Source organism: Leptosomus discolor, chromosome 7 (assembly GCF_034619465.1).
Source record: "Leptosomus discolor isolate bLepDis1 chromosome 7, bLepDis1.hap2, whole genome shotgun sequence".
Taxonomy (NCBI): Eukaryota; Metazoa; Chordata; class Aves; order Leptosomiformes; family Leptosomidae; genus Leptosomus; species Leptosomus discolor.
The window spans coordinates 57183728-57207979 of NC_141397.1; the positions used below are offsets into that span (position 1 = coordinate 57183728).

The following is a 24252-nucleotide window of genomic DNA, read 5'->3' on the forward strand; positions in this document are numbered from 1 at the left end:
ACATGTAAGAATAAGCAATGCAAGATCTGGCCGGCTGTGCATAGCACAACAAAGTACTGTGGCTTTCACTTAAACAAATGTTTAACAGCCTTATATAGACACCTAACAGGAACACCACAAACCTTCCAAAAGCACAACTATCTATTTCACCTTCTGTCCTGTTTGTAGAAGATACAGTTAAGAGAAAGTCCTACCCAATTTCTGCAGAACTGGCCTGCTTTAATGGAAAAGTTTAATTATGTACTACACGCTAGCTGCTTTGGATAGTCCAGTAAGACAAAGCTTTCAAAAGAAAAACTATCTTCTATCAGGAGATATTTTAACCCCAGAGTAGAAAACCTGAAGACAGCCATGGGATAAAACTCTTGACAAAAGAAACTACAAAAGCTTCAGGGTTTCTCTGTAAAATAGAAAGGGAGCAGTTTAGAAAGAGTAGGCAAAACAAAAGGTTTTGTACTGCAACTGAGAGTCTATTTCTTAAACATTCAATAATTTTGCCTTCCTCTCGATTTCAAAAACAGAAATTCTGCAGAAGGGATAAAAACTGTGGTGCATTTGTTTCACTTTGTCTACATTTAACCTGTACCCAGGGCTAAACCGTAACAGTGGCTCCATCATCTGATAACCCCTCACCAGCCAGGGAGGGGAATGAGGAAAAAAGAGAGCAGACCCATAGGTAGAACCAAAACAGATTTAATGAAACACCACCAACACAGATGTACAGAGTTATACTCAGCCAAATGAATATCCAGTCACCACAACTAACCAGGGAACAGTCCTTGGGAAAAGCCAGAGGAGAAGCAGAGAAAACCCCAACAGGAACCCCACAGGGGCTCTGCCTCCTCGGCAAACCTTCCCCCTCTATAATGACCATGACACGATGGGATGGGCTACCCCTGTGGCTAACTCAGCTCAGCTGCCCTGGCTGACTGGAAACTGCTAACGACCTGCCTGGCGTGGCTGTGATTCTGTCCCAGCCAAACCAGGACGCATTTGAGCCCATCAGAGCTTATCAGTTTTCCCCTGTGAATGACTTTCCACAGACCACCACAAGGCTGACCCATAGAAGATCCAGATGAACAAGGTGCTATCAAATGAACTAATCAGGCAAATAGAACAGAACTTCAATTCCTAAATAAATGGAAACCCTGATGGCAAAAGAAGTCACTTCCAAACTTATTTGTGAGGGAAAATAACTTTCGTTCCATGAGGTTTTCTACGTTTTCTGGTTTTGTTTGATTTTTATATTCCTCATGAAGTTCGATTCCTGCTTCCTATAAATCAGCAGTAATAACTATTATTTCAGCATTGTGCTCCTGTGGACACAATTTCAGCCCTGTGCTGCTATGACCCACCAATGTGGCCACAAAGTTCTATCTGTAGTAGCTTGAAGGACCAAGTCTTAAAACCCATGAAGCTACCTGGTGTGTAAGGAGCACAGGATTAACATTTTACGTACCTGAACGTTTTGTTCAGAACCTGAACAAAATCAACTTTCAGCATTTGGCAAGACTTAAAACACCCTTTGCCAAAAGGGGCATCTAGATGATTAGTTTCTGCAGAACACAACCTATATACATGTAAAAACTCATAAACCTTATGGTTTCAGAATTAATGTCACAGCTCTGATCCTTCAAGCACTTGTTATTAAAGCTACTCAGATAGGTACGTGTATGTTGAAATGTGAACTGACACGAACTTAAACATAGCTTTTAAACACCCGTTCCCTTTCTGCACTGTATACGAGTTTCCCCCCATAAAAAAAAAAAAAAATCCATCTAGTTGTTTTCCACTTGCTAGCTCCCCTTTCATATTTGAAAAGGTCTTACAGGCTGTCAGGGCCCTCATGCTATACAATGAATGGATTTTCCTTTACCAAATATGAAAGTTTCCTTTGATTTCCATCTCATGAAACTCTTGTACAAATGCCTTAACCAAAACCTTTCTTCTGTCGTCTTTAAAAGGCAGCAGGTTATTTTCTTGTGCTGTTATTTGGATGACAGGGAAGGAAAGAGACAGGAGACTACCTGCAAACATTACCTCAGAAGACATTAAGTCAGGCACTTGAAATTTTAGTGAAAAAAAACAACTCAAGCTCAAACTGAAATTATGACATGTTCAAAGTGAACTCAGCACTCACAGAAACTATACAGCAGAAAAGAAAAATTCCATCTTCCACTGCAAGAGCCAGCAAAATTACAAGCTGCTTAGCCAACGATCAGCTCTCATACTAAACAGCTTACGTGAGGGCTGGCGAGTCGGAGGCCTTCACCAAGCAAAAGCCAGCTGCCTTTGATCGCGCGGCCCTCCGGGAGCCCGGGAGGACACTGAGGCGCTCGGCCAGCGCCGAGGAGGACGCTAAAGCTTTTCACTCCCGCCAACCCACCGTCGGGCAGGCAGCAGCATTCAGAGCTTCGCGCCGAGGCTGTCCCTCAGGGCTGCGGGCGGGCAGGGCCTCGCTGCCCCATTAGTTTTACAGGGCTGGGACTTGGGGCTAGAGCCGCAGGCACACAGACGGACACCCGGCTGCTGTGCCGCCTGCGACACTGGGTCATGAACGGGTGCCACTACGTTAGCAGAAATACCCAAATACAAGCGCCAGGCCTGTAATGCTCCCTCATCCCACGGTCCGCCTCAGCAAACAGCCGAGCTTGTCCGCCCGGACCCGCGGCCCGACACGCCGCCCCCGCCGCCGGCCCGCGGGCTCGGTCCCCGCCGCTGGCAGCGCCCCAGGGGCGGCTCCGTTAGCGGGGACATGCCCGGGGCCGGCCGGCACCGCGGAGCGGAGGCGGCGAAGAGCAAGGCCGGCGGGACGGGGCGGCCAGAGGCGGGAGAGAATTACTGCAGGCAGAGAAAACGGGACGGAAGGACAACTACGCCCGCCCGCCTGCCCCGCCCCGCAGGCAGCGCCTCGGCCGCCTCTGCCCCTCCGGGCCCTGCCCCGGGGTGGTGTCCGCAGCTCCCTCCCCGCCCCGCGCCGCTTTACGACAGCCGGTGGCAGCTTTGCGGCCGGCTCGGTTGCCGTACGGCGAGCCGGGGCCCTCCGCCAGCTCGGCCCGGCGATCGCCAGTGCGCGGGGCCGGGGCGGCCATGGTGAGTGTGGACGCGGGCCCGGGCCCGGGCCCGCCGGGTCTCGCCGTTGGAGCCGGGGTCCGCTTATGCCTGAGCCGGCAGCCCCCAAGCCCTCCCCCGGGCCGCGGAGCTCTGCTTGTCCTTGGCCCGCCCCGGCCGTGGTGCTGAGGGGCCCGCGGGGAGGGCGCTGCCCTGCACAGGCCGTGGCGGGGCCCCGGGCTCCTGCCTCGGTCCCGGCGCCTCCGGGGTTAAAGCGGGGCCGCCGAGCGGGACGGTGCCGCCGGGCTGGGTTTGCCTCGTCCCCCGCAGTTCGGGAGGGAGGGGGTGTCCCGGGAGCTGCCGCGGCTCGCCTGACCCCGGCCCTGCTGCCTGGCTGAAGGAAATGATGTTAATGGCCGCCTGTCCCCTGGTCGTGCTGTTTTCGACGCCGTAGAGACTGCAGGGTGGGCGGTTTTTCTTTTCCTTCGGCGAACAAATGCTTTGTGTCTTCCCTGTGTAGGCCAGTACGGTGGTGGCAGTCGGCCTGACCATAGCGGCAGCTGGATTTGCAGGTTGGTAGATGATGGGAGGACGCTGCACACCCTGTGTGCTTATCAGTGCCCGCCTCAGGACTGACGAATTTTAAGGGATTTAGCAGATACAGGGCACTCTTTGGGGGAGAGCCTGTATTGAGAAACACGGCTGTCATTAAACAAGAGCAAAGTTTGTTCTTTATTATGTCTCCATAAAGTTTATTCTACATTCTAATCCACACGTTACCAGTTGCACTGAATTGCTAAACCTTTATGAAATTTTATATTTAGCCTTGTTCAACACTGGTTTCTTTAAGGTCGCTACGCGGTAAAAGCTATGAAGCAAATGGAGCCACAAGTAAAACAAGCGCTTCAGAATCTACCAAAACCTGTAAGTTGTTCTTTTATCAGTAGCATCTTTTTATTTAGAAGTTTACTTGGTGAAGTAACTACAGACTATTGTCTCTGTGTAGCATTGCTGTTATTTCCTTCTAAACACAACACAATTTTGTCAGCAGTAACAGAATTAATCTCGGCAATTCTGGTGGTGGTTAACTAATAGAGAACTTGTTTTGGCAAGTTTAAGTACTCGTTTAAATAATGATACTCTACTTCAACTGAATTTCTTATTCCAAGTGCAAAAGAAGCTTCTTACAGACTAAAAGCTCAGCAGATACTAAAGCAATAATGAGTTGTTTTAACGGATAAATTTAAAAATTGATGTTTTCTAACACGTTTTTCTCTTTCAGGCCTTCAGTGGTTATTACAGAGGTGGATTTGAACCCAAAATGACTAAACGAGAAGCAGCTCTAATACTAGGAGTGAGGTAAAAGGAAATTTATTAGAAAGGAAAGGTAAAAAGGACGCTATGGTGTACCTAGTTGCTGGCCTGGTTTAAGAAGGACGTAAATCTCGGTGCTTAAGACTGTCCTATGCCCAGCTTCCCCTGGGAATGGCACTGCCCGGTCAGGGAATGTGGAGCAGCCTTTCAGGATCTTCTCTACTTATTTGGGATTCTTTGCTGCGCGTTAGCTTGCTGATAGCTAGCTCGGGCTGGACTTGCATCCCTCCGCAAATCCCTAGCACGTGCAGAGGCCGTGTGCAGGTCCAGGCAAACGAGCCGTAGTCAGGAAGCCTCGGGGTGACTGGGTAGGGGGAGCGGGGTTGGGCCTTGGCTTGTGGCTCCTGTCACCGCTGGTGAATGCCAGACAGATGCAGCGCGAAGGTGCTGCAAACCCACTGCTTGTGTGTGGAGCAAATTCGTCACTTCTGGAATACCTTCGATACGAGTACGGTGGCTATCCCTGCCAAAACTTAAAAGAGACTTAAGACCAAATACACAACTTTATCTAATAAACTACAGAACAAGAACCATTTCTGTTTGAAGGCAACTTCCAGCTGTGAAGTTTGTACGCAAACAGTTTGTTGTTTTGTTTGTTCTGTTGTTGGTTTTTTTTTTTTAAAATAAATCAAGAGCAAATTTTATTTTACTTTCTTTCCTCCAGCCTTTAGGAAGTTGTCCCAATAAAAACGTTAAGAACATAGTTGTGTTTCTTTTCAACCACGTGAATGACGCCCACCATATCAGACTGCTGTAGCATGTCTGCTTCGGCATAGAGTGTTCTGGAAAAACTTCAGAAACCCTCAGCAGGACTTACATGCTACGGACAGTAATAGGAAAAGACAGACATACACGTCAGCCAACAAGCTTACGGATAAGAGAGAGCGCTTCCCTGTTCTAAGACATCTTTTAAGACATCTGGGGGATTTTATGAGGTTCCCTTAAGTCAGTTTTTCTCTCTTTTAAAGCCCTACAGCCAACAGAAGTAAAATTAGAGAAGCTCATAGACGGATCATGCTTCTGAATCATCCAGATAAAGGTAAGTAAATTAAGTCTTGTTGGTTAATTAATACATGTTTTTAACACAGATTAATAGAGCTGTGTGGGGAAGAAGTAACCGCCATCTGGCTGCCTCAGGTACTAAACCTCAGAAAACTCTGAGTGAAAACAGGTTTTAGGGTGCCTTAAGCCTTAATGGTTTTGGAGCATCTTTTTGTGTTTGAATGCTCCAAAGCAAGCAGATGGGTTCAGCAGGTCAGCGTGTTCCTTGCTGTCTCTTCTGTGCGTATCAGATTAAAATGGGATTTGTTAAAACGAGACTTAAAGTCACCTGCATTTTAGATGAGAGCCCAGACTCATCTGTGCGCTTTACGTACCACGTGCGTTCGCGTTCCGTTGAGTGCATTGGGAATTTGCCGTAAACGGCGAGGCCTGAGCCTTCTGTTGGAGACACTGAACTATGAAATATTCTGTAGTAACTTAAGGCATCTATACCTGCTCTAAGTTCTGTTTACTTCAGTGAGTCAGAATCATGTGTTAGTGCTTGGCATTTAACTTTTTAATCCTCACTTAAAAATCCTTTACTTAAAAGGTAAAACGGCTTCCTTTACAGTGACTGTTGAACTTCGCTGCTTTACTTTTATGCACCAAAATCCAAAGTAATCCTTGGGATATGCCTTTCATTGGCAATACCTAGTGGAAGTTAACCTCAAAATTAACTATTGAATATATGCAGAACCTAAAAATCGCTATCCAAAGCCTCCTAGGAGCATTGTACATGTTTTACGTGACCTACATAAGTTAAATTAAGCTTCAAGCAAATGGAGCCAGCCTAGTACTCGTAAGTGGTATCCGTCCTACACATGCACCTTGGCACCTCACGGTCAGTTACAATTTCAGTGCGTTTGCACGTGGATTCTGTCGGTGCCTTCCTAAGTCGTTTGTGTGTCGTGTTCAAAACCTGGGCCAGCGTGCTGGTACGGCAGCAGTTCCTACGCTGGCCTTGAACTTGGGGAAGGTTTAGCCGCAGACCTGTCAGTTTAACGCTTCTGTATTCACAACTAACTTTATGCCAAGTCATTTGGGACCAGTTCCTTTGTGACCAACAAAACTGGAGAGGAAAATCCCCATGCCAATAAACTAAAAGCAGCGCGAAGGAGCCGTCTGCACGTCGAGCTGCTGCAGTGACTGACGTGTGAGCTCGCACGGCTGCAGTCACAGCGCTGTTTGTTCTTTGAGTGACTTTCAGACCCTGCCCTCGCTTTTTTCCTTGTGTACTGTGGCATTAGTAACAACACAAAAAGAAAATATTTTTTTAATCTGATGTGACATGAGCTTATCTTTCTTCTAGGTGGTTCTCCATATGTAGCGGCCAAAATCAATGAAGCTAAAGATTTACTGGAAGACCAAGCTAAAAAATGAGGGAGAAAATCAGGGGGTTTGTCCATGCAAATGATTATTTTTGATAAGTGGCTTAAGAAAAGTTCTAATGTCAGTTTTTGACTTAATATAAATGCAACTGGAAATATGAACCCAGGGAGGTACTTCCCTCCCCACTCAGTCACTTTTTTGGGAAATGTGTGAGGGAAAGAGGCTTAAAGTTTTTTCATAGCTGTATGTTATTAAGCAGCAAAATCTGCCACTGATACTTTCAGTGTAAAAGAGCAGTAACTTGGTTTGGTCAATGCATGTTACCAGATACAGGCAGACTCACATGCTGCTACTTAATTTTCGTTAAGCTAGCTGTGTTTAAAGTTCTTGCTGCTGTTCTTCTGTATGCCAAAGTTACCAGGATGAACTGGTTTGGGGAGCAGGTGGAAAAAAATCAAGAGGATTTATTTGATGGGAAGAATTGGGACAGATGTGTGGTTGTCTCTGACTGAAGAAATAAAGTGTAGGAAACAATGTACACGGTTGTCTTTGCCTTGTGAAAAACAAGGTTGGTTGATCTGCCTGCGTGTTACTGATGGGTCTGGAATGGCCCAGACTTTTTAGTAACTTCCAGTTTTTAATGGATTTTATAGCATTTAATAAATTCCAAATTTGTAAAATAACTACTGTAGTTTTATACACCGCCCTATGCTACAAAGTTAGAATTCACATAATTAGGTTTGTGTTTATAGTAATTAGGGAACAGGAACTCTTTCCGTAGCCCGTTACGGTTCTGCACGAAGCCTAATGCACCCCAGCGGCTGTCTCCGAGTACCTGCCTGGGGCCAGAGTTCTGTCCGCTCCAGGACTCCTGCCGGGCTTCCTGCAGTGGCGGTAGAACTTGTACAGCCCGGGGAAGAGCCACCGCCTGGCTGTTCCCAGCACAGCCCATCTCGGGGCTCTCCTTGCCCCCAGCGTGACTGTCGGTACCTCGTGTCCTCTGCAGGAAGGCTGGCTGCTGCCTCGCTGCGCTTCTGCAGCCCGGTCACCTCGTGGTGCAGAGCACAGCGAGGAGGCTCTGGGCCGTCAGCAGAGCGGAACGGATCAGTGCCGGCAGTACGGAACAGAGGACACGCAGAACCTACAGAGAGGTGGGGAGAACTTTATTACAGAGCCTGAAGCGGGGCAAGAAGTCCGCTGGCCTGTCACCCTGCAGCAGTTCCTGCGCAGCACAGCACTGCGCACTGAAGTTTCTCCCTGCCACTAAAACTGACTTTTTAAACAGCTTGCTTTTTTTTTCCTTCCCCCTTTTTTACATTTTCTCTGCTCCTGTGGCTGCCATATCAGTCGAGATGCTCGTGCACACTTCAGAGCTGTAACAGTTTGGCTGTGTTTGTTCTCCAGGAGGGAACACGGTCCTTGGGTGTCAACACTTAAGTCGCACCAAAACCCGCCCCTCTCCTTACACACAGTACATACCCGAGCCCAGCTCCCCCGTAGCTGCATGGGGTAGAGCAGCTGGAGGCACAGGTGGCTCAGGACACGTGGCTTTGTCCTTACTTCTGACAAGATCAGGTAAGACAGAACTTTTTTCTTTCAAGTCAGCACAACTTCAGGACTAGCACTTTGCTCTGACTTGTTACGACTTCTCCTTGCTACCCAGATGGTTTCCACGCCCATGTCTTCTGTTTCTGAAAAGATGGGTTAGTGCGTCACACCGCCCGCTTCCCAGTCAAAAGCATCTGCATTAATTCCTATATATGTTAGTCAGGGTACGTGATTCTCCAAGGTAAGTCTGTTTTTAGACTTGTTAACTGAGGTTTTACATCATCTCCTCAAAGAAGGGAAGATGAGCGTGTTAGAAAACTCTCACAAAAGAGTTAAAGGTTCAAGCTGCCTCGCAAGTAAGTTCCAATTGTTAGGGTGAAGAACAGCTTGAAAACCTTGAAGTCAATAATAATTTAGATTTCTGATAGAAACAGTCAACAGATGGAAGATCAAAGTTTATTTTCTTTTACTACCAGCATACAAAAAAAACATATTGCACATCAAACAACCAAAACAAAAATAAAAATACTCTACTAAGGACTAACATATGTAGTTTATACAGAATAAACTTTCTGGAAATTGATCTTTTCAGTAGTTCAGGTTATGTCTTAATGGACATGACTAATTCAGCTTAGTGTTAACTAAAGCTATGTTTGATTTTTAAATACTGTACAGTTTAATAAATAAACCAAACAAAGCCTCAATGTAGAACAGTCACTGCCAATGTCACCCAATATCCCTGCAGATTATGAGAATTTAACAAATGTATTCCAGTGGTCTGCAGATTTTTCCTCTACATACAGCATTTAAAAAACATGTATTAAAACAGACCAGTTTCCAGACTAAACTAATGGAGAAATTACATTTCAGTGCAAAATATTTTAGACTGCATTTCTTTCTAGTATTCCTCAGGTGAAGAAGTGGTTGCATATTATTAAAAATGTAACAAAAGCAGCTAATGCTTTCATAAAGAGTATTATGTTAGGGATCCCCCTCACATCTCTGCCGTATTTTGAAAACAAAATAACATTTCCTATAGCCAGCAATTTTGTTTATTTAAATGTTACATATACTATCTCAAGGCACATCTGATGATATATTTATAACACAGTAGGTGTCAAAGTATGTTTAACATATGATTTCTTCAGGATCCCTCCCCTTTCTGTATTCCAAAATGGAGGAACTGAAAGTGCGGTGTCAAGACTGGCGATCCATATTCTATCTTTGGCAAGCTTATACAAGCACTATTTTAAATGTAACGTAAAAGAACTGTAAACTAGGAAGAACTTCAGTTTATGAAACACCATTCAGCACTGCTTCTTCCTGATTATTTCCATCCTCTTGAACAGTAACTTTCTTCTCATCAGGACTGTGCTGTAGTTTAGAAGGCTCATCCCCAGCAGCTGTGGCAGGACCATTCACCGCCTTTTCGGAAGGGCTGTTTTCATCAATCGCATCTTTTGCCTTGCAAAACCAGAAACAGGAAAGTATTAAAAATCCCGTAGAAACACCCAGGGTGTAATCTCGATCTCCCCCTGGCTCACACAGCAGCTCTGCAGCAGGAAGCCCCTCTGGGCTGTCTGTGCCAGTATCCTCGTTTACAGCACCCTGGCATTTACCGGACACTCCTGCACCAGGCACTTCCCAGGAAATTGTGCCAAGGTCCCCAGAGACAGCGCCCCCATCCCCCCGACACCCAGAATGTTTTAATCCACCACTCCCCTTTCTCTAAGCTACTGAAGACGTTAACTGAAAAGCTGTTTTACAGCCCTTTCAAAGCCTAGCCCAAGATTCACTTTGTTAACAGCGTAGCAATGGATCTTTCTTACTGCGCTAAACTCAGACCCAACTTGTGGCAGGAAGTTCAACGTTAGTTCACAAGTAAAGGGATTTGGCTTTATTCACTTTGGAATATTAATTAATTTTTAAATGTGATGCCACTGTGATCCTTTAAGGAGGACAGAGCTCAAATCTACAGTCTTTGTAACCTCAACTCTTTCTAAGTTTGAGACACTGAACATGCTGTGTGGTATCCTCTGCTTATCAAGGGTTTGCAGGATTAGTTCTCAAGCCCCATCCATGGATGACTTTCACATTTTATTACACAACGCTGCATTAGGAAGCGCAGTATTTTCAAGCGCATAAAGACTTAATTTGAGCGTTACACTGGTCACTGAAGTCTGCAATGACAGCCTACGAGTCAATGTCCCTCCTGTTTACTCTGGGCCATTTTTGCTTTTAATGATTTATTCCTGAACTCGAATGCATTTGTTGTCAAACGAGGGTGAGCTAAATGAAGCATTCATCCTTCAGCGTCTGGCTGTGAGGGAAGAGGAAAAAGGAAACATACAATAAAAAAAACCCAAAACGTCTTCTTACCGTTTCCTTCTTGGTTTTGGCTAGCGTCTCCTTTGGAGGGTTTCTCTGTCTACTTTGAGACTCAGCTCGTGATATATAATCAGCTACTGTTACTGTTCAAGGAAAAAAATTACAGTGATGCTCACATCAGAAGACTCATTTCGCATTAAGCTTCATAAGTCTATTTCTGTACATGTTACAGCTAACTGGGAGACATCTCACAAAAGGCCTTCACTTACAGGTATCAACTGCATAGCAAGGGTCAATTTGTTTCTGTTAAATACAATTTTCACTAAAATCAGTGGTAATGTGATGATCTGAATGTGGACTCAAAACAGTAATTTTTGTCCAATAAATTTGGAAGATTTATTTGAAAAGTAAGGGCTTTCTGTAGTGGGTCTGAAGAGGTGAGCCCGCAGGCTCTTTAGAGTACAGACTGCGTTTGTCACTGGGGTGGAGAATTTCACACTAAGAAAAAGAACATAGGTTAAAATATGAGGAGAACTAGGGGAGGCTCAGAGTGCGGTATCACTTACGATAAAGCAGCGCTCAAATCTCTGTTACTTCATGAAGCAACTGGCAAGAGAACTCGCCCTCCTCCTGCTGTGCAAAGAGAATCCACACACCGCGCTGGCCGGGGGTGTGCTGGGGGTGCCCAGGCCCTGGGAGCGGCGCTGTGCGAGTGAGCCCTGCCCAAAGCAGGACGGCCACGGGGCGCTGCTCGGCTCTGCGTACCGGGCGCCGGGCAGGGGCTCTCTGACTGCTTTTCTTGTCACCTCAGCCCAGGTCCCTGCAGCCTGGTTTTGTCTTACCCCGCCCTCTCATAACCACGAGCCAATTCCACCTTTCGAATGCCCAGTGCTGCTAATGGAAACAGACACTTGCACCTTGGATGGGCTAAAGCTCACCAGCTGGCAAGCGCTATCTGTGGAACGGCCCGGCCACTTCTGTCCAGTGCACCGTGCATTCAGGTGAGCTGTGTTTCTGGTTTTGGGAACGACTGTGTGTGAACCCTGAGCCGGAACAGCCACCACAGCACACGAACTTCCTGCTACAGGGACTGGACTTCTCACAACTGGGCCCTCGCACAATCGTTCCAGACCAAGGGAGCTTCTGCACTAGGAGAATTTTGCATTTACAGTGAGGTGCTGTACCCAACTGCTCTAATGTAAAGAGGAAAGTGGGTTTTTCGCACACAGCGTAAGACACCAATTCTTCATATTCGTGTATGTAGTAGGAACCCAAACCGTACAGCGAAGTCTATCAAGTAATACAGCTGAATGGCTGCAGTACATGGTTGGCACTGGGGGGGCAGGGGAGTTCCTTCTGTCTTATTTTCACTCACTACACACTTACTACAGATTTCTGAAGAGATTCAATCAGCGCATATTTCACAAAGACAGTATAACTAACTACCAATGCTCTTACTGTTGTATTTGAAAATATTTATTGTGCAAACTGAAAATGGTATCTCAAACAAAGATATCAACAGGAAAAGAACTGAGAAATTTTTTTTGGGGGGGGGAATTTTGTTTTGTTCTTGGAATACTTAGATTTAAAAGAGAAATTCACAGCTTGTGTAGAGATGACTAACCTCTATGTTCTGGCTGAAATTAGTTTCTTAGTAGTGAATGCTGAAATCCATTCCTAATTTTTCTGCCCTTTATAAACTCATACCACTGTTACAAGGCTAGAACGTTGAGAAGTAATGGGTTACTTTGGGGATTCTTTTTGGGGGGGGGGTGGTGGCGGTCGGGGTTGTTTTTTTTCTTTTTTCTTCCCCCAAGTTTTAATTAGTGCAATGCAACAACTTTGCTGCTGTTAATCAAATGTTGTATGAGCACCACAGATACAAGGGAAGGCAAATACGGGTGAAATTTTGAACCTGTCAATCTAGAAGACCTTCTGTTACTACCTTTATGTACAAGCATTTTCTAAATAAGGCAATATACTGAAAATTAGCTAGTTCACCTTTAACATTTCAAGTGTTAGTACACACAAAAGAAATGCAACAAGCCACAACAACAAAAAACTGGAAACATGCAATTTCGTTTAAATGCCTCCTCCTTCCCACCCTCGATTTGTAGGTGACTTACAAATAATTCACAAAAGCCGAGGACCGGTAGCAGCAGCTCGGCACGGGCGCGGGACCGGCAGCTCCCACGCGAGCTCCCTCACAGTGCTCTGCCAGGGCCCCCGCCCCCTGCCACCCCACCTCCCTGCCTCAGCCAGCGCTGAAAAGGTTGTGTCCCGTTCCGTGCAAGCGCACAGTGCAAGTGAGCGCAATCACCAACCTCCACGTTTGCCTCGACCCCGGACCGCTGAACCCAACAGCAGGCTGGCTGTTGACTTCAGCGAGAGCTGGATCAGAAGCGAAACTCGTATGTCCAAGCAAAAAGTTAGACATCGTAAATTAGTGTCATTAGGCAGATTAAGAACTTTTGTAAGTTCTCCTAGTAGAAAAAATGTCTTTCATCTTTATCTAGTAGTCTTATTAGTCATTGAGTAACCTTTTTATATTATGCAGCTCTACGTAAAACAGCAGACACAACATTCTCTCATGCTTTTGACCTGAGATTACCCACAGCTCCACTCGAATTACCTGGCTGTCTATCTTCTGCCTGACCCCTGAAGCGACGCCTGCGGCTACGATTGCGTCGCTGGGGTTTTTTGTCACTATCATCTGCAATTGCAAAGTTTACCATGAACTATTTCTGATGATAAAATAAATAAATAAATTCTTCAGCAGTTTCAGCATGGGGCAGTTAAAATGGCTTCTGTTACAGAGACAGGCTAAATAAGACAGGCTGAAAGAAAAACATAATTTTATACTGAAAGCATACACAATAATGCAAAAGCTAGGTTTTACTTTTTGCTCTTGGCTCATTAAAACATTTAGGCATATGCTTAACGACCTCAGATTTATTAAATAGGTAACGGTATGTCAAATTTTTGCCACAACCCCTGAAAGAATTTTTTTTTTTTTTTTTTTTTACATTGTTAAGCAACAGATTATATCCTTGTCCCAGGGAATATCAAGAGAGTTTACCGAGGGAAAGTACTTAAGTAGAAGCTGGGCAGAGGCAAATTAACAGCTACTTAAGTAGCTTTCTACACTGGGACTGAGGTCACCAAGGACAAAATAGACACTGATCCAACAGCGCTGTTTCTATGAAAAGAGCAGCACTAATGGGAAACAAGTTAGTCTTTGGTGTCTCTGTCAGACAGTTTTAACAAGAGAGGCACATGAAAATACTAGTGGAGCTCAGTAAACATGGCAGAGCCATGGAGGAGGTCTTTAATCAGACAGCAACCTTTAACAGAACAACGATCTGTCACTAACAAAAATGAACAAGTGTTTCACTACACTTACATGGACAACATGTTTTCTCTTCGCTTGTTCTGGGACTATCATCCAACTGTTACATACCTAAACCATTCTCATTAACAGAAGCTGTATCAGACTCTGTCATTCCATCCATAAGAACAGCATCTTCATCGGTCCTTCGCCGGCGTGACCTCCTGCGACGGTTACTACTGTGGTGAGATTCGCTAGCATCGGTATCCACGGTCTGGTCTGACTCTGTGTTATCAAGCAAGCTGTAGGGGTTGCTGTCCGGATCTTTAAGCACTAAACAAACAAGAAGTTTCCATCTAAGACACTGGAGTTACGTATGACACAACTTCCAGGCTGATTTACATCTGCGTTTGAGAGTTTCAAAATACAAAGCGACTTTACGGAAAGGTGTAACACACCCAGCTGCAGCATTTGTGATTTCATCCCGGTTCCTCTGGGACTCTAACCCAACAGTAAGTGTTCTGAGGCACCACAACAGGCACCTGTATTATTCCATCACAGAGATTTCCAAGGTGACATTTAGAGAACTTTTACTCAAAACTGCTAAACGTGTAAAATATCTTTCACTTCACAGCAGCATGGTACTTTTGACACTACCGAAGTGTTCTGAATTAGCGCAGTCAAATTCTGATAAAACATAAGAACTTCCATTGTATGGTTTCTTCTCTCGTTCTGTACCTACACATAAGCTTAACTCAGAAGGCAGCCATAGGTAACACACCAAAGGTGTATAAACTTTGATATCATCATTATTACATGTGTGTAGTAGAGGAAGGAAATGAAGATCATTGTGAGCAGACGATAAATAAGTAACACTTAACAACACAGTGTATGACAAAGAACTACCACACAACTAAAACCCCAATGTGTTTTCACTCTGATGAAAAACCAGAGCACTTTAAAACCGTAAGAGGTTATATAGAAAACTGCCAGGAACAAAAACTAAATCCAAACCACATCTGAAACGCAGTACCAGAGCTAATGGATGACTTGCCACCACGAGGTCCACCACGCCCACGACCTCCAGACACACTACGTCCTCGTCCTCCAGGACGTCGTCTATTGTCACGCTGATGTCTGCTTTCTCTGTCATCTTCTCCTGCCAAGGACCAGTCACTAAGTTCATCTTTCCTCTCAGATTCTGTTTCAGAGGGATTAGAGAGCTCAGAGTTTGTACCTTGTACAAGAAGGAAAAGAAAATTGGAAATGAATATGAAATTCAGGATTGTGATCTGGTTTCAAGTTCTCACAGAAGTCTTCCAACCAGCATGGCTGGTTACAGATATGATAAAATATAAAAATTAGATAAATTTATTAATATATACTTGTAAAATTATATAGATGTAGATCTAATTTTATATAATATACATACTCATTTATAAAAATATATGCACACATAAAATACAGATAGAGCACAAGTTACCAGAGTTTCTAAGATTCTCGACCTAAGTTTGTTTATAATAACGTGTGAAATAAGGGCTCAGAGATTACCAAACCCGCGATGTATGTACATGGATAGATCACGGATTAAACAGTGCTTCCTCTCTTTGTGTGTATACTGCGGGCATTTGGTGCAGTTTCTAGGCAACTTCTCTGAAATTCCCAAGGACAACTTTGCCACCTTATAGCTGATGGCTGTTGCTAAGCAACCTCTTCTGGCTGTTGTAATGCTGCTGGAACAATTTAACTGTTTATATTAAATACCGTCCATAATATCCCACTGTCTCTGAGCTAACCAAACCCACACAGCTTGTCGCCACTTGAAAACTCAACACCTACTATTTATTTCCAGCATCCAGGAACTCTCCCTACTAACCATTCTGGAATATTTACACCCATATGGATCTAACACGCAATTCTGCCATTTTGGAGGAAAAAAAAGTAAAGTAAGTTTTTCAAATGAAAGTCTGTGCGTATATAAACAAACTGAAATACTTTCATTAGAGTTTAGTCAATTCATTGGGAAGTAGTAAAAAATGAGTGACGAACACTAGTATCATCAGAATCAACCTGACCAACATGGCACGATCCTGGAAACTACAGTCAGTGACAGACTATAAAATTCAAAAGAACATGTCTGATTTCACAACAGAAGTGAGCTACATGTAGATTATCAAGAGTAATTTACTGTACTGATTAAATAGATTTTTCTTCCCCTGGTTACTGGAGCTTCTATGTTTCTTTGTGAAATACAGCTACATTCAAAGGCAGACCGCCTCCATTTTGGGAGCTGCTGCTGAATTGAAAAGGGGATGTGCACACCTCTAGGGAACTGGATAGCAGTTCCTTGTTAATTTAAAAATCCATCAGAATACCTCACTACATCTTAAACAAATCCACTTAATTCCTGACCAAATTAAAAACAAACAAACAAACAACAGGATTTTGTGCTGTCTCCATTTTAAATTATTTTGGTTTACTTTTCAAAGATACGTTCATAAGATGGCTGTGATCACAGACAAGTCTGTTTTCTCCTCCTCTAAACAGCCAATGCTAATTCCAGGTTGTTTTTTTTTTTAAAAAACTTGTGTCTCCTGAAGAATATCTGTAACTCTTTCTCTTTCCCAGCTTTGTACAACGGAACTACTACTGCTGAAGCACAAGATCTTACCAGAGCTCAGTTTGCTCATTTTTCCAATTTAAAACTCCAACAAAAATGTAAATCTATTCAGGTGTTCTGAGCTACGTAAAAAAAAAAAAAAGAAAAAAAGAAAAAAAAAAGGCAATTCTACCTTAACTATGCTGAACACACAGAAATCTAGGAACAGTTATGGATTCAAAAGCATCCTCACTCAAAGAAAACTCACCATAACCAGAGGTGTAGTTGGGGCCTCTGCGGCCTCTCCCTCTTCCGCTGTAGGATCTGGAGCCTTGCACGGAGGAGAGGGTGCTCTCATCAGTTGTGTAACCCTTTTCTTTTTCAGGAACTCTAGCGGAAGAAGGTCTGAAACCCATACCAATCTGACGCAACTGTTCATCGATCTGGAGCCTTTCCAGTCTTAGTTGTTCTACCTCCTACATAAAAGGAAGCAAGAAGAATTACTGATAAAGAAATGTTCCTTCCCTTCACAAAATGCCATCGTCCATCCAGTCATCTTAAAAACTAGCATTCCTGTAGGAGAGTGAGCACTGCCTTGAAGGTGACTGCAAGTAACGGAATTCAAGTACGAGTTCTCCAATCTAGTTTTGCAAGAAATCTATAAACTTTCTCTTCAATCACCATGCAGAAACACTGTTTTAAAAACTATTATCATTCTTCTTAATCACACTTCACCACACGTTCTCTAGTCAAATTTAAGAAAAAGCAAACTGACAAAGTAATATGATTCAAATTCACTCATTATTTGTGTTGTCAACACCACAGCTCCACACAAAGCCAACTCCTCTAAATGGATAACTGTTCTAAAACTATACAGTATTAGCATGTTACTATTAGAAATTCCATCCTATCCCAACAGAGCATTAACCTCAGAACAACAGGACACTAACATAGACAAAAAAGTTGCCTACAACTTCCCAAATGCCACTTAAAACAAGTGTTCTTTACAGTCCAGTCCTTTCAACACCAACAGCACTAAGTAACTATGATAACCTATTTGAAGGCTCATAGAACACCTATGGGCGAGGGGTGGGTTCAAGGCACCAAACTGTAAGTCCCGACACACAGCTTATCAACTGCAAATCCCACCAAAGCTGTTGCTCAAAATTCTGCTGCTTCAACCAAAGTTTCCTCTGCAGACTCTTTCTTCTGAAATACACTTACCTTTAGATAGGCGATGTGGTATTCTAAAAGAACCTGGACATTTCCAATGCTTTCTTTAGTACCAACAAATACAAACGGTACCATTCCCTATAGAAACAAAACATCAAATCTTATTTTCAGGAAGTACATTATCATCAAAAATAATGCTTTCTGTTCAAATTATTAAAAAAATCTGTTTAAATTACAGAAGTGAGCTAAACAAGCAAACATAGTAACTGAATCTTGGGCTGCAAAGATGCATTAGGAATAGCTCAGACTGGTGTGAGGGCAGGGGCTTCTATGTTAAGGACTCAAGACTGTCCAGCTTTCCCAACAACTTATTCTGGCAGCTGAAGTAACTTGACATAGTGTTTATATTCCCCCCCATGCAACACTATTGCCATGTGTGTTTATCACAGCAGGTATGCAGAAGTATCCATAGTTTACAAAGAAGTGCCCGGTAGTTAATTAAACCAAGTTCACAAGATGAAGCACCTTCAGAAGATTTTATCTTATGTTCTCACCTATTCAAATTGTGAACGCTATTAACGCTACCAATCCTAAATTAGTTATGCAGCTGAAGTACATATAGGGAAAAGATTTTTTTAAAAAGGTCTTGCTTCAGCAGCAGAACACCTTTCTTGAATTGTTTCATATAAAATTTACTGAAAGATGCCAGTCTGAAAGCACCTTAAAAATTGCTCTCTCTCTATCCACAGTAAAGTTACAAAATTGGCTTTGTTAAACAATCCACAAGCGTTTATCCGAGAAAACTACCCATATCACGTTTTTGTAACATGGCCATCACCACCATTACAGGTTGGCCATGAAAAAAGAAGGGTGCACAGGCCACGAAGGCTGTATTTATAAACTGCATAACGATACAGAGATGAAAGGGATCCATTCTGAGGCTGTAACGGAGCACTAACTTATTTGAGTCACACCCCAGAAATTCTCACTTTCTGCATGTATTTTCCTATATATTTGTTAAAATTCAACGTGACTGGTTTTGAAAACAAAAACCTAATCATAGGAAGAAAGAACAAAGTACTTACATCTTCACGGGGCAGTTTATTTTCATTATCTCCTTCAATTCTCACCCTGACGACTCCAGACTTGTCTACAATCTCCTGAATCACTTTTCCATTTTTTCCAATAACTTTTCCTTCAGAGGGCAAGAATGGTTAATTTTGCACCCATGTGCAAAATATTTGAATGGGTTTCTTGATATTTTAAGTTATGTATAACAATTTTAAGAACCACCTGACTCCCCTTTACTGTTCAGTTTGTTTCAAAGTTTTCTCCTACTTCAGAAAGGTACAAAAAACCCCACACTATGCCAGAAGAGGTGAAAACTGCCAAAATTAAACTATACACACACACATCTCTGCACAGAATGACAAGCATTGACGAAGATCACCACTACACACAAGTTTCAAATAGAACCAGATCAAAATGGCAGTTTCGCAAATGCCTATTTTAATTTTATAGATCAAAATTATCTGACTCCCTGACTCCACGTACACCTTCAATGAATTCATCCTGACATTTTAATAGGCAAATACATTTGTTGAGAGCCTCTTCAGAAAAAAAAAGGTAAGCCACTACATAATTGTTTTCTGAAATTTAATTTTGCCTTTACCACAAACATGAGTACTACCCATACTTCCCAGATTACCTTTAAAATACTTATTTTGAGATCATGTGTGGGATTTAAACCAAAAGGTTCTTCAGAACCAGTATGTTTAAATCTCAAAAAAGTGACTCCTTTGCTCCCTTATGAAAAGATTTTAGCTCTTCCTAAACTAAAGTTATGCAGACACATTTATTCATCCAGCTACAGATGCTGGTGCTTAAACACATTTATGTTTAAATTAAGAGTAAAGAAAAGTAGAACCCCTGAGAAAAAAACCGTAACAGCCAAAAGCGTGTGACTCCATAAGGAACATTCTTTACAGCAGACAATCAACATGATACGAAGTGCAAAAAGCATTGAATATTGTTTCCTTTCCTCAACAGTTCAAATAGCTCAGTAGGTTTTTTTTGTACAGTTTTGTCTTAAAAAAATACATGTTCCAGCTAATCATTCCGTATGCCTACAATTTCATTTTGCACAGTGATCCTGTTACTAGGAAATAAACTCTGTTACTGAAATAAACCACAGTCACTATAGTGATAAACATTTTTCTGTGTATTGTTTAGCCAGTATTTGGGAAAAAGTCCTCAGTCTGAAGGAGGTTCAGCAGCTGAACCTGCAATTCAGTAGATGGCACTCTTCTCTCTTGGTACAGAAGGAAACACATCTGGCACAGGGTGGTATCTTCAATTAGTCATTAACGAGCACTACACTTTTAACTTGGGTGTCTTCATAAAGTGTAGCTAAATAGGTCTGCTTACATATATGTATGTACGACCACAGGTGGTTTGGGCAAGACATCTGCCTTTGCCATAAATTGGTATTGTAATTGTTTAAAAGTAGCATTTTCATTACATACATTACTATGACTAGTGCCATGATTCTTATATGGGTATATCCAAACTCCCCAAAACTCCCAATCTGTAAAACATCAGATTTAATGAAGTTCCTTGGTTCAACTACGTTTGCTGAATGAGATTACAGAAAAAAGTGTGTTCATGTACAAATTAACCACTAATTTGCTAAATGTTAAAAAAAGCTTTAACATTAGGTAGATGAATCAACCTGCATCAGACACATAATTTGCAGAGGTCCTATTAAAAAAAAAAACCCACCACAACAAAATGCTACACTTGAACTTGCTCAAGTTATAAAACTGTGAAAGTAATTTTTGAGTTCGCACACGAATTATTTAAATTATATAGTCTGTAATATGCAAGCTTTAAGCCCCAAACCATAGGAGGTTAAAGCACAGCTTTTAATTTCTCCTTTGGATAATCCAAACTGCTGTTGAATCAGGTACAACCCCTGCACTCTTAATACTCCCTTCACGCTGGCATCGCCTGCGGGCTGGTAATGAAGAGAGGAGGCTGCCAGACGCAGCGAGCACAAGGGGCACACTTAAGAGGAGGTGAACGAGGGAAACTGAAAAAGTACCCAGTAAAGACTGGGCCAGGGAAAGACGTGCTTTTCTCCTGAAAGGGAATAAGATTAACCTCGCCTTTAGGTAGCTTACGAACCAGAAGCTACCATAATATGCACTTAGAAGTTTTGGGAAGCTACACCTTCATAAAGCTGAAACAGCAAAATATGCCCATTCCTAGACAGACGAGGAGACTGAGAAGCACTGCTCAGTTATACAGCAGCTCAGCTCCATCCAACCACCACTTCTAACAATCTGAACCCAGGAGGGAGCAACAACATGAGAATTGTTTTGTGTCATTCTTGCAACTCAGCCACACTACTTCCACATTCAACTTTGGGATTTAGTTTCAGCACTCTGAAGTAGTCAATTCAGCAGATCATTTTTTAACTAGAATCTGAACTCCAAATATTACCATTAAATTAGATAGTACAAGTCTGTAATCAAACCACTTTAAGTGCTAAAATCCTGACCAAGTATTACTCAACAACAATATATGTAATTTCTTAATAATCCCCTGATACATATAGTTTTAAAGATTAATCACTTTCTACTCTAATGGAGAAATCAAATATCACACTGGCACCTAAATCTTCTTTGCAGTCATGCTGATTAGGTTCCCTTTCCCCAAGTTTTCAAGTTTTAGCAGTATTACTTACCAACAAGATTTCTGGGAACTTGAATAAAATCCTCCACAAATTCCAAGTAACTTCTAGCCTTTTTCACTGCATCAGCAGTCTGGAAATGAATTTAAAAAAAAAAAAAAAAAAAAGAAGAGGGTTTTTTTGTGAATATAATTTTAAAAATAAAATCTTGTAACAACATCTGCAAGTCTTCCGAACTTCAAACTCATTTTCAAAAAGAGAGGAATAAAGACAAGATTAATCTAGTTTTCAACTAAACGTTAAAGAAATAATTGTGTAAAATGCTCAGAGACAAAATTCAGTAGCATAGCGAAGCATCACTAATGAATAAAACAACTTTTTCCATGTTATTTCAAGACATTTTAAAAATATCATCTGTAACTTATCACAAGTAAACCCCAGACAAAATATCTTACAGATCTATCCTGAAGCAGTTTCTGACATAAATTGGGAAAATCAGCTAATTTTTTTTTTTCCAAGATAAAGACACAATTTTCAAATCTAGAGTCTATGTATTTAAAAAAAAAAAGTAACAATTATCACAAAGATTCTGTACTAAAAAAAAAATTTGTGAGAGATCCTACCAGCATTCATAGAAAACTCAGCTTACAAGAGTACTATGTTAAAGGAAGAAACTTTGGATCATGTATCTCATTTCACCTGACTTCACAGTCAATGAGTAGTTACATGGCTAGGATTAGATGGGCAAGCCATAAAACCATAGTTTTACCTCTGCATTTTCCTCTAAACTGCTTTGGAAGCATCCAGTTTTTCTCCACAGAAACTGTGCTACCATCAGTATTGTCAGCAATATAAATTTATCTTGCAATTTTTAACGTTGTTTTTAATGTGTAATACACCATTATACTACCCAGAGGGCCACATGTAGAAAAACGGCAAAGGAAATGAATTTTAGACTCCTTTGCCTCTTGACAGTATTTAAAGATCACGTCATCTGATAAAGATAAGACATTTCCAAGGTTGAAGGACAACCTCTCTACAGAGCTTTACAGGCTCACTGTAAGCAGTGGCTGCCTTTACAGCCTTTTCCATAAGAAAGGGGTGCCGATTTTTCAGAACAGCCTAAATAAAACAGCCGTTAGAAGCTCTGTCCTCTATGAAATCTCTGTTCTGTCAGTATTCAAGAGAACAGAAAGAAAACAACAAAATCAGTCACAGAACCTTTCTTGTAGCAGGTAGATCCATTTCGCAAGCAAGCCTTAATACCAAATGCAGTTTGCAAATACACATCAATTCTCAGTGAATAAACGCTGCCGGTGTGACAAACGCAGCTGCTACTCTAGGTGTGCGCGCTCACAAGGCTTGCCCAGCACACAACCCACTTGTACCTTTAGGGAAAGGACTCACTGCAGAAAGGCTGGGAGGCTCTGTTCAGAGCACAGCACTTCTACAGGAGAATCGGGCAGCAGTCGGGCAAACTGGGGATTCAAAGGAGCTGCAGCACCTCAGGAAGGTATAGGAGCGTACAGAGGCAGCAGACCAAGCCTGGTCAGAACTGCCTACGGGTAAGAAACTCTCTGTTGTCTCTACAGAAACTCTTCTGTCGCTCTCTTGTCTTACAGGAACTAAGTCTGGGTAACTAGCACCTTCACATTCCATAACTGCAGGCACCCTGAACTGCAGGTAACCTACTAGTGCAACCTAAACTCTACAGTGATCGCCGAAACGGTATACTCCACTACGGAGCCTGTCCGAATCATACCACCTCTGCATTGCAAGTAATGCTGCAACCAAGGCACCTTCCTTCCAGAATGCTGGTTTCTGGACACAGTTCATCTATAATGTTTTCCAAGACAGGACAGTGTCAGTGGTTATCAGTGAGAACTCCTATAAATGCTTTCTCATAGTTTTATTATTAAATGACAGAAATTAATTGGCAGTTAACTGAGGCTGTACAGATGCTGAAACAACAAACAAAGCTTCAAATCAGCAACAGCAGAAGTGCAGAATTAAGTAACAAATATCAGCATCTCGTCATTAACAACAGCTTTTGAGCCCAGTTTCCATTTTACATTAACGCCTCAGCCATTTCATCTGTCATATTTTAGGCAACACACGAAATAAAAGTACCACCAGTTCCTGCATCTTTCAATCAAATTAGGGAAGTCCTAGAAGACCAAAAAAAAAAATTCATAAACCGCTATTTCTGGCAGAGATCAAAACAACAGCAAGAGAAACACACAAGAATTTGATTTCATGATAATGAACCAAGCACCAAAGCACAGAAAACAGATGAACAGGAAATCATTGTAGGGAGCAGAGAGCTATGCTGCATACTTGAAACAACTGCTAAAATGATACAAATCTCAACACACAGTAGCAATTTTTTTTACCTTCGATGAACTCTACCCTACAGGACACAATTAACTACAGAGTTCACAACGTCCTGCCTCAGAAGTATGTTCATCAATTCTCTCCCAAATAAAGATAAGGAACACCAACTGCTTTCACAGAAGCAGAGTCAGGATGAGAAAATAAACCACCGCCAGTTAACTGCAGCTTTCCACTGTACCCATATGCATATCTACACTTTGCTACAAGCACTCAGAATTTTTACGCAAGTGCAACCTGTACGACTCATTCACACCCCACCATGAGATAGCGTGCGAAGCTGATTTGGACAACGCATTCTCAGTTCTCCACAGTCAGTAATTCAGAAAAGGGAAAGAAAAATAATTTCTCTCTCTCAAAAATAAAATAAAATAAAATAAAATAAAATAAAAAAAA

General features: G+C 42.5%; 2 protein-coding genes across 4 annotated transcripts in view; one reads left to right on the forward strand and one right to left on the reverse strand.

Moving 5' to 3' along the window:
- Positions 1-3428: 3428 nt before the first annotated feature.
- Positions 3429-7333, forward strand: DNAJC19 (DnaJ heat shock protein family (Hsp40) member C19). The gene is made up of 5 exons (XM_009961053.2): positions 3429-3623; positions 3902-3975; positions 4334-4410; positions 5394-5464; positions 6776-7333. The coding sequence occupies exons 2-5, from the start codon at positions 3922-3924 to the stop codon at positions 6844-6846; spliced, it is 273 nt and encodes a 90-aa protein (XP_009959355.2). The 5' UTR covers positions 3429-3623; positions 3902-3921; the 3' UTR covers positions 6847-7333.
- Positions 7334-8785: 1452 nt separating this feature from the next.
- The window catches only part of FXR1 (FMR1 autosomal homolog 1), a 38204-nt gene continuing 22737 nt past the window's right edge, over positions 8786-24252 (reverse strand). Inside the window, exons 9-18 of one of the 3 annotated variants that reach the window (XM_086468178.1) lie at positions 21520-21598; positions 18857-18966; positions 17823-17909; positions 17017-17074; positions 16867-16929; positions 15033-15236; positions 14132-14332; positions 13304-13384; positions 10723-10814; positions 8786-9807 (exon numbers count right to left, since the gene is read on the reverse strand). In XM_086468178.1, coding sequence (XP_086324304.1) covers positions 9637-9807; positions 10723-10814; positions 13304-13384; positions 14132-14332; positions 15033-15236; positions 16867-16929; positions 17017-17074; positions 17823-17909; positions 18857-18966; positions 21520-21598 — 1146 coding nt within the window. In that variant the 3' untranslated portion in view covers positions 8786-9636. Of the gene's footprint in view, positions 9808-10722; positions 10815-13303; positions 13385-14131; positions 14333-15032; positions 15237-16866; positions 17075-17822; positions 17910-18856; positions 18967-21519; positions 21599-24252 lie in introns of all 3 variants that reach the window. The other 2 variants (XM_086468176.1, XM_086468177.1) reach the window with 2 other exon arrangements.